General features: G+C 38.1%; 1 protein-coding gene across 1 annotated transcript in view; it reads left to right on the top strand.

Annotated features, from left to right (window-relative positions):
- HOMER1 (homer scaffold protein 1) overlaps nucleotides 1–4516 on the top strand; it is a 63583-nt gene extending 59067 nt beyond the window's left edge. Inside the window, exon 9 of the mRNA XM_026865779.1 lies at nucleotides 1409–4516. Within this exon, the coding sequence (XP_026721580.1) occupies nucleotides 1409–1597 (189 nt within the window). The 3' untranslated portion in view covers nucleotides 1598–4516. The remainder of the gene's footprint in view (nucleotides 1–1408) is intronic.
- The last annotated feature ends 9713 nt before the right edge of the window (nucleotides 4517–14229 follow it).

Genomic DNA, 14229 nt, shown 5'->3' with positions numbered 1-14229 from the left:
GCCCCTCATGGGCAGAAATGTGTCTTGGGCCATAGACTTTGACACAAGGCTGCCGTTTTATACCTGTTGCTCTTGACTGCCCAAATACACATTCTGTATGGGTCGGGTTGTTTCTTATGGTTAGCTGAGAACTCTCCAATGTAAACTTGAATATATTGGTTAGCTTTGAGAGAGACAGAAGAATCATATCAAAAACAGTGGGAGAGTGGGAGGGCAGGAGGAGTCACTCCTGCTGGGAGCTGTGACTGCTGCCAAATCTCCCTCCCTTATGGTTGTGTGAAACTAGTTGTTGAAAAACCTCAGAGCAAGCCCATTGAAGCTTTGCGACATAAAGCCCCAGTAAAGGGAAATGGTGTTGAAAAAATGCTAATGTATGTAAATAGAAATTCACTATGCACATTTCCAGAGAATAGTTGTACAGTGTACTAAATACCCTGTCCCTGTTCTGCCTTAGAAAGTGTTTTTCATAACTGTAATTGTGAAATTTAGCATGAGACATGCAATGAATGGGACAAATAACGATATGGTATTCCAGACCCTCATGACTTTGGTAGAAGAGAGGGTCCCCAGTCTGCACAAAGCCAAGCAGCTGTGACCTCCCTCCCCTGTCAGGCACAAGCCAGAGCTGTGAGGGGTTCGAGCAGGCTGGCATCAGGGTTCATCTCTTCCTTGCGAATGAGAGCTGAGCTTGCACAGGGTCAGATTCCATTAGCTGTGAGTAACATGCCGTCACTTCGTCTTTCCACCTGCTGGATGGCAGCAGCTCGTCGGTACAGTGCTGGTGACGCATGGCTGCGCTACTGTGGAGCTTGCGGGTGGGTGATCTGGGGCACTGTGCAGCAAGACAAGGCATTCAGCTTGCACTTGCTGGTTTAAATTTGTTACCATCAATGTCACCTTGATACCAATCTTGTCAGTTTATGTTTCTGTCTTAATTTTCAGGGTGAAAAACCTATAATGTGGGACAGGAGTAAGGTAGTACTCCTCCATCCATAAAGCAGTATTCTGGATGGGTTTCTGTAAGAGGCCACTTAAGGGGGATTATGTCTTTGAGCAACTCATGTAGTCTAAATCAGCGAATACTTTAGTTCAAGTAAACCTTTGAGAAGCTGTCTTCAGTAGGTGGCACATTTCTGAATGCTAGAACTTACTGAACAAGTATATCACATTGATTGTTCACTGGCCAAAAGTTTCTGTCCTTCAGGTGAATTACTGAAAAAAATGGCAGAAATGGTAGTACATGTGCAATCATAACGGTTTGCGTTTGGGCTTTGGCTTAATGAAACTGTAAAGGGTCACAAATTGTATTTGTAATGAGTTGACAAAAATAGCACCAAATACCAGCAGAAGGTTAGACTGCTTTCTGTTTGCAGACAACACATTAACATGTTATGTATTTTCTCTGAAGGAAGTAGAAATTCGAAACAAAGACCTGGAAGGCCAGCTGTCTGATCTAGAGCAACGTCTGGAGAAAAGTCAGAATGAGCAAGAAGCTTTTCGCAATAACTTGAAGACACTTTTAGAAATTCTTGATGGAAAAATATTTGAACTAACAGAGTTACGAGATAACTTGGCCAAGCTAATAGAATGCAGCTAAAGAAAATGGGATTTCAGTGCCAATCAGTTTAAAGATGCACTGTCTCTCTTCATAGGACTGTGTTGGGCTCTGCATCAAAGTTGCACAAAATTAGAAAATGCTCCTCTGAGAGGGCTTGTTTTAAATTTGAGTCGTATTTCCCATGTAAAATTTAGAACTCAGCTTGTAGCTAGTTGAAGAAAAAAACAACAAACAAAAAAACTTGAATTACAAATTACCTCCTTGTACATTGGCCACAGATAACTTGAAAGATATTAACAGTAATTGAATGCAATCCTTTTCTAATTATCAGTGATGGAAGAATTAGCAGTGTCCCAGGTCACATCCCCTTTTTGTGATAGACACAGTTTAGGTTATCTGCTGTTTTATTTATTTAAGATATTTAATTGCTGTATTTTGTGCAAGAAGTTAGTGATGACAGCCCTGTGTTTTGTTGTTCTTAATAATTTCTCAGGATACTTTGCACTGTGGAGAAGCAGTGCCATTACCAATTTATTCTTGCCAGGAGTGAGAGAGAGTTGCATCTTTAATTGAAACAAAGTTACGATAACTGCTTGTATAAAGTTCTTCCTTTTGGGGTTTTTGGGTTGGTTGGTTGGTTTTTGGTTTTTTATATATATATATACATATATATATATATATATATACTGGAAGATACCGTATTTCTTTATGGATCTTACTCTGGTGTTCTACAATATTGTCCAATGTAAGTTTTACTTTTTCATATGAATTCCATGTAATTACAGTGAGATACTATCTTCCACTTAATTATATTTTGAAGCCAACCAATGATGGAAGGTGAGTCCCCCGGGGAAAAAAAAAAAAAAAAAAAAAAAAAAAAAAAAGATGTAAAATTTGAAATGCACAGATAACAAAGAATAGCCAGTCATTTGTTTTCTGGCCTTGGTACATATATTGAATATGTATGTTCAATTAACTGTTAACCTGTTCTGCAGGAGACTTTTTCAGAATGTCACATGAATTTCAGGTTTTCTGAATAATGGCTTATGGGGAGCACTGTTTTATTACAGATTGCATTAAGGGCATAGAGCTATTGTAAGGGATTACTTGTATACAGAACTTGTCCAGCCAAGAAAGCTGTTTCTAGAAGTTTTGTTGTCATAGCAAATTGAAATGGAGACATGTTTACTCTTTTATGGGTCTTCATATCACATCTTTATTGAAACTACACCAGGCAATATTCTGAACTGTTAACTAAACATTTAAAAACAGGAAATTGAATTCAATTATCCTCAGTGAGCAGGTTTTAAAGTTGTTTTGATGTAATTTTAACAGACTTTTGGCAAACACACATTTCTTTATATAATAGATTTATTTAAAAAAAAACCTCTTTGAAAGGTAAGCCAAGTGTCATGTGTCTTGCATCAAAGAACATTCTTGCCATAAATTGCTTGTAATGCTGAAGAGGGCTTTTTTAAAATGTATGAATGAGTGTCAGACTAAAGAGTCAAAAGATGCACGGACCTTTGTTTGCTCCCCAAATTAGTTTGAATGTTAAACATGAAATCTAGCTGCTTATTAAATTTGTACAACACAATTTTCTCCACTTAGAGACTGCTATTCAAAACTAGAAAGGATAAGTTTGTTTTCATGTGTGTACTGTGTGTATATACCGTATAATACACACAGGTTCTCATTTATATTAGAAATACATGCTTTATTTCTAAAAAAATGTTTTTTTATTTACCAGTGATTTATCAGGTCTCCCCTGCCTAGTCAGGAAAATGGTTTAGGTCAAATTCTAAACCGTCATGTATTATACAGTATGTAATGTACACAATGTTTAAGTTTTCTCCATATTTTTAGGTATTTTCTCACTTATTTTATTTATTAAAGGGGTGGGGGGGAGCTTGGTTCAGTGTGCTACTGGTTGAAAACTTTGTGGTGAACTACATGTTTTTCTTTTGGTGGATTTTAGATGGTGGTGTATATATCTTCATCAGGTCCAGATGAGCAGATACAACTAATTTTTAATTTACCTGGGGATGTTTGGGCCTGATTCTCCTGATGCTTGAATTGCTGTAAGCCAGATGTGTCCTTGATGTGATGTCAGCAACAATCAGTTGGCATAACAGCTGTAGAAGTACAAGGAGAATCTGGCCTGTTAATGCTCAGTGGACATAATAAGGATGAAGAAGAATAAAACCACAGAAAGTTGATGATGGAATAAATGTAATATTATTTTTAATGATATTATTATTGACATTTTTAAAGATATTATGTCATTTACATGTGGGAAAATAGTGGACACAAATATTTCCACTTAAATTTTGTGAATATGTGTGGTACATGAGTATTTCTATGTATACGTACACACACATATGTATATACAGAACATGGAAGAATTTAGATGTGCACATTTTTAATATTTTCTTATTGAAATTAAATTTAAAATTGGAAATTGATATTTGATAATTTCTTTTCTCATAGACTAGATATGCTTCATTTCTTTTTTAAAAATAATTACTGAGGGCTGCACCTTTGAATTCCCAAATAGTTGCCAAACATGAATATGGGATAAGGTGGACATACGTGCACATATAAATAAAATCTTATTGCTAAGACTATTTTTAACATTTATGTACAGTAGGTAAGTGTTTAAAAGTTGTGACCTGAAGTTCATACTTAGGTGGCTATTACCTGCTGCAGCCTCTCCACTTCTGTTAAGATAAGTTTGCCTGTTTGAAACATTACTTTCCCAGAGGCAGGTATTATACATTGTAATTATCTGTGCTGAAACTATGGGAATATGTATGTCAGAAAACAGTGTTGAGTACTATAGCCTGAAAACATGAACTTGCACTGGAGAGGAGAGCAGTCATAACTCATATAACTTGTTATATGGCAACTACAGTCTTGGGGGAAAAAAAAGGAAAAAAAAAAAAAGGCAAAAAGAACTACCAAACACCTAACAGAAACACCCAACAAAAAAAAAAAATAAATTCAAAAATACAGTTTTTTATTTTGAAATACACTTGCTGTTCTCTGGAGAATGTACTTTTCCTCTTTATTTTTTTCTTAAATCTTTTTCAAGTATGTGCAAGTGATAGCAGCAGCTACCTTAATCTTTCAGGTGCTACTGGATTTTGCATTAGCGTGTTATGTTGTGAAATCCTGACCTTGGCATAAAAGATTTTTGTAAGTTTATCCCCGTCTGGATAGTTAGTTTTTGGAGTGTCTTGTTCATAATCCATATGCCTCAATGGTCCAGAAATTGCATTTTTCTATGTGGACAAAGTAAAACGTGTGAATTAATCTCTCTGTTACAGACTGGGAATTCCTTTTCCTGGCCAATATATCCAGGAAAGAGGAGAACAAAATGAACTGATAATGCAGAAATGCTGTTATAAGGTCTCTAAGAAAATACATTTTCAGGTAAAATATGAATAAATAAAGGGCTAAACCAGATGTAACGAAATAAGTATCGTTTAATGCTATCAGTGGCATTCCCAGGTTAATTCCTTTAAAGAAAACCCTGCAAGTATGAACAGTGCATCAATTAAAGATGAATATTTTGGGATGTGTTTTTTCAGTTGTCAGTTGTGAAAGGTTTCGGATTCCTGCTAATTTTTCTACCAGTTAGGGATTAACTTCAGGTTTACCTTCAATAAGAGGCTAAACCTCAATTCATTCTATCATCTTTTATATTCTGTACTGAAGTGGCTACTGAAAAGTGCTCTGTGAACACCGCATTCAAAAGTCAAAAGCAAAACCTTTTTTCAGAAATACCACATGGAGAGAGGAATGGAAAACTGTTGCAGACCTCGGTTCTCTGCAGACCTGTGGATTTCAGTAAAAGCTCTGAATTTGGCTGATTGCAGAAATCATGGATCTTGAGGCCAAAGATAAATATTACTAGAGATTAGGTCTGGATGTCAAAAGACAGTTTAAAAAAAGGACCATCAAGAAACTCCATCCAAATGCACGTAGTTCAGTCTGAGTAACTGGACATGCCAGTTAAGTGGACAGCTCTACACTGATTTTTGTTCAGGAAATGGACCTGACTCTGCAAAGCGATGTTCAAATTGTCTTGTTTACATTTTCTTAGTAATGCTGCATATGTGCACTACCTCTGAATGGTGCTAAGCAGAGAACATATCATGGAATAACAGATATTTTTTTAAATCTGTATTTTTGCTCAGTGGCATTAATTCCTTGTTTTACTCCACTTAGTTTGGACAAGTAGGATTAATTTTGCCCCTTATGTTAAATGTTTGGGAACAGTGAACAGAGTTTTGTGTTAGATCCTGGAGTCAGTTCAGCTCATGTCCACTCTTCTGGCTGTGCAATGCAGCCAGAAAGCAGATGCAACTGTTTGTATCACAATACCTCTAGATACTATAGATAGAAGTGGGTTTTAAACCATATGGGGTCTCATAGCTTGCCCACCACAACCTCTCAGGGACCTGTAGGTGCCAGTACTGTCTCTGCACTGCTGGCAGCTCATCCTAGGACCAAAGAAAAACAAGCGTAATTTATACCCACTTTGTCGGTCATTGATGGGTCTTGCACAAGTAAAGCTGAGCTGCAACAATACATCTGGCAGTTTGTGTCATTCTCAGATACAAGTATGGGAAGGAGGAGTAACTATCAAAGATGGTTTACATTTAGGAGGGAGTGGCAGGGGAAATCCAGAGTTGTCAGAAAGATTCCCTTACATGGACCTGGTAGCTGTAAAATAGACAAGAATGGTTTGCATTGCAAAGGGCACCTGCACTGTGCAGTAGCAACAAAAGTTTGTTAGAAAGGATCTTGCTTTCCTTAGGCATTCACATCATGCTAATACTGAGCACACCTTGCTTTCCCCAAAACTCTGCTTTGATTGCTATAGGCTTCTCAAGGTCAGCATTAGGTGTGTGTTTCATGAATGCAGCCAAAGTCCTAACAGTCTGCAAACCTCGTGCCCTTTCAGTCTTTTATCTTTACAACTCTAGAGGTTTGGTGGTGCTACTGGTCATCAGTAGTGGTTGACAACACTCTCTTACTTTTTCCTGCCATGACCTGCGGTGCCTGTGTAACAAAGTTCTGAGCTGGGTTTTGGGGTTTTCCTTTAACTTTGAAGTAGTTTCTGATCTTGTCCATCCCTGTTCTGGGGATTCTCATCTGCTCTTACCTGAGTCTCATCTCACTGCGTGGATCCAGCAGTATGTCAGCTGCTTTTGCTTCAGCTAGATTGAGAACAGCAACCTAGAAGTTTTCTTGGAAGAGAGTTTGCATTTCTGTGACTGGTAGTTCTTGAAGAGGAAGAATTTTTCCCCAGTAGATCAAGAAGGAGACCAGGACCTTCACAAACTATACATGTATCCAGCTGCTAAGGGGAGAGGAAGAGCCACACTGACAAGGTATGTTTAAGTATAATCTGTGTGAATGGATTTCCCCTTTTGAGTTAAACATGGTTATGCAGATATTTGCAAGCTTAAGATTTTCAGAGAGGGAACAAGACCTTTTAAATTCTCTGAGTCTGGATTGTATTTTATTAAATGATGATAGGAAATTTCTCTAAATAAAACAAAAGAGATGGGAAGCCAAAGGATCTTGTACTTCCCTGCAAGAGAGACATCAAGCCCTTACCTCTGGATGGAAATGTAAAAATTAAATCTGCTTTCTCTGCATCTGAATATACTGTTATTTTTATAATTCCAGCAGTGTTTCTCAAAAGTCTGCAGCAATGGGAATGAGAAATCTGTCAGTGAAAGGCACTGCTCTCCAACTTTCACTTACAGAGAGGAGCCAGGCTAGTAATTTGTAGTTGAGCAACTCAGTATCTAGTGTGACCACCCTTCACCAAGCCCCTATTGCTCAGCCTCACTGCTAAACCCTGCTAGCTGTGTGGGAGCTGGCTCAAATGTGGCTTCACTCACTGTCTCAGAAGCAACCCCAGAGGGTCATTGTCCTTTGTTCAGGAGCTGCTGGTTTGAACTGTAGCCCCATCATTACCAGTCAAGCTGTTTTGCTCCAGAGTATTCTGCATATTTTGAGATTTGCTTGCAGGGGGAGTAAACAGAGGGTACATTTCATTCTGCAGAGCTTAAAAAAGCAGAGTAATATGCTGGTTTGATGTAGGCATCATTTCCCCACCTCTTCAAAAGAAAAAGAAATTACGACGGCTTTATTTGAGGTGGTTATTATTAGCATTTGAACCTACAAGTCAGAACTTTCCAATCTTGTATTTCTTGTATTTTTCCTTTTTTCCGTCTTATGTTCTTTTCTCCTGTGTAATACGGGGTAGCCAAGCACGTTTACAATAAATGTAAGAAAGTCCTAAACTGCTTATGGAATGAGGTACATAAATATCCAGTGTCCTGCTCACCAGGCAGGCACATAAACAACAACAACAAAAACCAAAAAACCAAAAACCCACCACATAAAAGAGACCTGTAGATATGGGGTACTCTTAAGTTGTGTATGAACATCTCTTAGCCTCAGCAAAGAAGACAGACAGACAGCCAAAGCCAAGAGGCCATGAGGAAGCATCGGGGATGTTCTCAAGCATTATGGAAGCATGCTATGAGGAAGTGCTTTGAATCAAAGTTGGCTAAAACAGAGAGCAATGCAAGTATTTTCAGAAAGCAGGAGTTTGTATGCTCTTTATTGATGATGACTGCATTGCAGAAATAGGAAATTCCTGTAAGGAATGTATAACTCCTCAAGTCAAAATACAGTAATGTGTCAGGCTGCTTTCAGAAGCTGAGCTGATTTGCCTGCTAAAACAAAGGGATCATATACCTGGCAAAAAAAATTCCCGTCAAGTCAGAGAAGTTCTGTCATCAGCTAGGATAGGAGGCAGATCTTTTGGAATGGCATTAAAGCAACATTTGGAAACTTCCCTGAGAGAACCAGTACACCGATGAGAGCACATTTCTGTGCAGCTGCTGCAACATGCCTGAGTCAGACTGGGAAATCTAGCTATGAGACTGGCAGGATGGCAGGTAGCAAACAGTGCTGTAGGTTCAAAGGTTTTTAAGGAACTTGTGACAGTTTGGCCAAATTGCAGTGGTGAAGCTGTAACAAAGACGTATGTATCTAAAAATCCAGACGGAATTAAGACCTCACAGACTGCAGTGGAAGTCAGTCCCATGGCTATACTAGAGACTCGTGGTATGTCTGAACATGCAATCACCTTTGTAACCCTGGCAGAGAAGAGGGTTTACTTAGGGAATAAAAGCAGACAAGATTAACCAGCCATTGAGGCTGGTTTTACAGCTCTAGAGTAACTACTAGGTGGCTGTGGACTTTGCCGTGACATTTTGAGTCTCTCTTTTTGGCATGCTGTACCAGAAGAGAGAGCTGCTACTTGAGGAAGTTGTAAACTGACCTCCATGACCCCCATAAGTATAGCTCTGTGTCTTTATTGGATAAAAGCTGGGGTGTAGCTACTTGGAAAATAGTTAGCTGGTGACAGTGGTGTGTCAAGGAATTGGACTGTCATCGGCTGGAAGGTCTTAACAGATTAAAGTGAAGACATTCTAATAGTATTTCAGTACATTATGATTTTTTTTAAAGGAACTTGCTGTTGCAATGAAATGGTGGGCTAATGGAATATATCTTAGCGTCCTCTTGGGAAAAAACTAGGCTCACTGAGTGAGCTCCGAAGGGAGCAGAAGCTAAATTTTGCATTCGCTTAACCAAGCTGGTACCGATGCTACTAAATGATTTCTTACTCAAAAGCATCTCTGAAACCTTGAGTATCCAGGAATACTTTAGATCTGTTGGGTAACTGATGGCTGGGAGCAGACCCCAGGTTTATCCCAAGTGGCTGATCATTCAGTCTTGCTGGTTGGAACACAGAGTTTCTGTTCAAAGTTTCTTACTGCAAACTGAGATTAAAATCTGAAGACTTGAAGATTTTTTTCTGTGAAATGTTGAAATTGACTTGGAACTTAACTGGTTTGGAGTATTTAAATGTGTCTTAGATGTACTATATATTAGTTTGTATACATATCTAAGCAAAGCATGTCCTGGTAGGCAACATGCAGCACATGTTCTCCCTGAGAACATAGCCTGACTTTTTTTTTTAAAGTTACAAACTTCATCTCCTGAACAGAAATTTGCTTTACCAATCAACCATGGTTAACTAATGCTACCTTTGACTGAGGTCAGGTCCTGCACTCCTCCTGTCTTTTCCTGGAATGTATTAAATGAGAGTAGACACGCTCCAAGTGGGTTTTCTTGATCCCATCTGCTGGCCTTACACCATAGAAATGGCCCATGAATAGCCAGACCTTGAAAAGGCCGCCAGACTGACCCACCAAGAACAGCTGAATTTAAAGCTGAGTGACAGAACAAGGGGGGGGGTGGGAGGTGGGAACGGTTTATGGGACACAGAAAACACTGTTGCAAATCATTTGTTCATACAGTGATAGGCAAAAGAAGTAACGACCTTATGTTTCAGCTTAGTTTGCTATAAAGAGAAACCTTCAACTAGTAGGCACTGCAGTGGATCACTTGGAGAGGCTGTGATTTTCTATCAGTGGAAACATTCAGGAAAGTATTAGGGAAATGACACAGGTACATGTGCTCCAAAGGATAGGATGTATAATTTTTTTTATGTTATTATTTTTAATGCCAACTCAAGAAATTTTTTTAATCATGTCATTAGAAACCAAGAGCAGTGCGCAATGGCTTCTTTGTCAAATTGGTTCTGCAGGACTCTGTTCATTCCAACAGCCACTTTTACTCACTGCAAGTGAGGGTGGGGGGGGAAAAAAAAGGCCATCACTTTATGAAGCTTCATATGAAGTTGATTCATAAAACATCTGTTGTGTTCTTTAAATTGTGCAGTTAACATGCATGGCAGTTTGAGCATGCATTTATGATTTTGTATGCTAAGAACTCAGTTATATTCCTACTGAAATTTAATGGGATTAAAATAAAGTACCAAGGAAGAAAAAGCATAATCAATATAAATGCTTTGTATGAATTGCATGATTCTTCAATTTTTCTTATTCCTGTGACTTTTACACAGTAATATACAGAGGGAGTGTGATGCAAATTAGGGAAGTTGTTTAAGATAAAAGAATGAAGTAAACAGTGAGTTTTGTTTGAAAGACCATGAACATGCTTGGCGTTGTATAAGCAATATAGGTTATAGTGACACGTCTGAGGGGAGTCTACTGTCTTCTATGGTAAGGAGAGTGAAAAGGAGGCAATACAGGTGATTTGTCTGTGGCACAAGCATCTCCAGCAAACATCCCACAGACAGCACCAACTACCATAGGAACAAAGGGATAAGGCAGCAGATTATATTGTCAATATAATTTTTGGGGTTTTTTTCCCCCCAGAGTTATGGTTGATTAACGAGTGAACCCCTGCATTACACAGATAAGCAGCAGCTCTAACAGAACAGATAAGAATCTGCCTGGTTTTATCCACCAGCCTTTCCTCTTGAGGCAGTGTTTCAAGGGAGATGTGCTGTCTTTGAGCTGATGAACATCTGGACAGTTAGCGTAACAGTGGTGAAGATTTGCTTAAAGTTTAGAGAAGGAACGAGAGTGAGTCTCAGTGCAAAATGGGAAAGGGCAGGAAGGCACCTCTGTGGGAACAAAGTTGGGTCTGCAATTCTGCAGGATGGAGAGCTGGACATAAACTTGAAACACTTCTCTGAGCAAGGCAGGCTATGTGGTCATGCTGCTGTAGCTTCCTATTAAAACTTCTAATTGTTTTTTGCAATTTGTGTCAGCAAAGTGACGACCTTAAATGGCTGACACAGTACATCTGAAGTTTACAGAACCTGTTTCATTGCTGGGTTAATTACATCCCTTGCTCCTAAAAGGTAAAAACATAGTAGCAAAAATCTATAGCTCTCTAAGCATAAAGCTCAGGCTTCGGTGGTGGCAGTGACACACTGATGGTTTGGATGATTCAGAGATACTGCACAAGTCCAAGATATGTGTAAGCTCCCATCTACAGAAGGAAGAATAGAGCCTGTAAAATTGGCTTCTCCCTACAATGAGAAGCAGGGTAAGAACTGCTGAGAAAAGGAATAGTTCATAGGTTTTGGAAAAAGAGATCCAAGAAACTCACTTTTCTTTTTTACTTCTCTCCCTTCTCCCCATCCCTACTGCTAAGTATTAAGTGGTGTAACAGAAACAAACCCTGCATATACTGGTGGTTTCTGTGAGAAAGAGATGGTGTTCTATTTCTACAAGTTTGAGAAGGACTGTGGCCCAGTATTTATTTACATTGTACCTTTCCTTTACATCCAACATGTAACGAACAGAAAAAATAAATGGTGGTTCTACCCATCTCCCATCTTCTATGTGTTGTACAAACATTTAGACTTTATTCTGAGTAACATACCACTGAATTCCAAGTGTGCCTGCAGATACATTCACTGATTTGCCATTCTGATGCATGCATTAAATATACTTCCAACCTGTAGGAATACCTATTAGTAATAAAAAATGCAGGTACTTAACTAATGAAGCCAGTGTCAAAGTAGACACCAGTTGATAGTAGCAAATACACCCAAACAAGTTTGTCCTGCAGAGCAGAATGTGTTAAGGCACACACACCAGGGTCACAGACACTGCTGAGGGCATGGTGAGCGCATTAGGAACATACCTCAGCTACAAATACAACCCTCTTCTTTCATAAGAAAAGTGAGTGATGATCAAAAAACTTGCTGATTTCAAAACACATTTCCTAGTTGTTCTACATGTTCTGCCACCACCCAAAATGAACAGCATATGCCATTATCACCAGAAGTGAAAAATGCCACCAGAAAACATGAGCCAGACAGGTCTCAAATTCTTGTTAAGACACTTTGCAGTGTAGATTTGTACTACAAATGCAATCTTTGTTTCATTTTGTTATTAGAAGGGTCATACCTTTATCTTGTTTTCTCAGGATTGTAATGCACTAAAAAATTCCATACGCTGAAATACACTGCATTTTTTTTTTTCTCATGTTAAGGGACTAGCTGGCTATAGAACCTGCCTGCGCTGACTTACCTGTGCTGTAGCTCTTGTACCAGAAGCAAAGGAGTGAAAGAAAAAAAGATATGCAATACAAACATACCTCTTCAGCAAGATTTATGCTTAGAAAAATAACACCACAAAATGTATAAAAAATATCCAACAAAACAAACAGCAGGCAACCCTAGTCTGGGACATGACTGGTCATCTATTTTGGAGTATTTCCCCTCACCTGGAAAAGAAAAAGGTTAAACTCTGCAGAACACTCATAAAGGTACTTCTAAAGTATCCACGTTCTTCATGTACAATCTAGTTTGCTTTTGAAATATTATATTGTATATATGCCAAAAAAAGCACATAGTGGAGATGTCATGGTTTTTATTTGACCTTTTCCACTATCATTTGCCTTTTTAAGCAATTGCAGGTGGAATCTCCATGTAAGGGGCTGCAACTAGATAGCTCTAAACTGGTAGAATAGTCCAATAAGGGAGCTAAACTCTTAGTGTTTCTGGGTTTAAATTTTTACTCTTTTTCATAGAGTATTTTTGTCTTTTGATTAAGAGATGGAAAGTGTGTATGATTTGTAGTTAAGCACATTATCCTGCATTATTTAAGAGCAAGGTTCTTCTATAATACCTAAACAGTTTATGTGACATAGTTTACAAAGATGTTACCTAAATATAATTATCCCCTGCTGCAACACAGCTTAGGCACAACCATCTGCCACTGAACAATGACAGGCAGCTTGAGGAGTTAAAAGAATGACAGTGGAAGCCTAAATGAACCATATATGGATTCCTTCTTGTGGGAAGCAAACTGTATTAATTTTTTTTAACACTGATACATATTCAAAGTTAAAACCAGACAGTGGTCAAATAAATACCCTTTAATAAAGAAAAAATGAATCATTTTAAAGCACCAAAACTGTGAGTATGACGTTACATTGCATGTACAAGAAGGTGAGTGCAGTACTTTGTGTACAGGTTTAAATTTCTGAGTCATCATAATAAAGAACATGAAATACACAGCAATAAACTTGCATTGCAGAAAAGCTGCACTACAGAAAAAAAGAGTAAAAAGCAGAGAGTTAAAACTTTCTTAGATTTTAGGTATTGCTAGAAATGGTTTAGTTTTTTACTTTTTTATAACATACTTGTTGCTTAATACTTCATAACATTGAGTATTTTTAGGCATAGTAAATTTGCAGAGTCATTTACAATAAAATATGCATTTAATAGGTCCTTTTTAATATAATGGAGTTAAAGAACTTTCTTAAAGCCAAGCACAATGTGCTAGTAGTGTTCGAGTCTACTGATAATATTGCACAAAGCTAGTGAATGGCAAACTGCTTTTCTTTCTGATTATTTTACTTATTCAGCAGGCTTAACTACGAAGTTGGTTTCATTAAACTTCACTGGCTTCACTCATGCAAGACAACCTGCAGACATCTGTATTTCTTAAGCTTTCATCTTATGATGATATATTTGTATGTATTTAAATGAACTTAAAAAGATATAGCAATCACAGCAACATACTGGGAGATCTTAAACAAGTATCCCCAATCCCCAGTATCTATCTCCAAATTAAGAAATCAAAAATTTTTCTAAATCTGAAAATCAAGCAAGTCTACAGCAAACTAATTACCAAACAGGTGACAGTCTCTAGAATAAAATCTCTGCAGAGTTTGGACTATAC

The sequence above is a fragment of the Athene cunicularia genome (assembly GCF_003259725.1).
Source record: "Athene cunicularia isolate RWA chromosome Z unlocalized genomic scaffold, athCun1 chrZ_part1, whole genome shotgun sequence".
NCBI lineage: Eukaryota > Metazoa > Chordata > Aves > Strigiformes > Strigidae > Athene > Athene cunicularia.
Note: the sequence above shows the minus strand (reverse complement) of the source record. Positions and strands in the feature narration are given on the sequence as shown.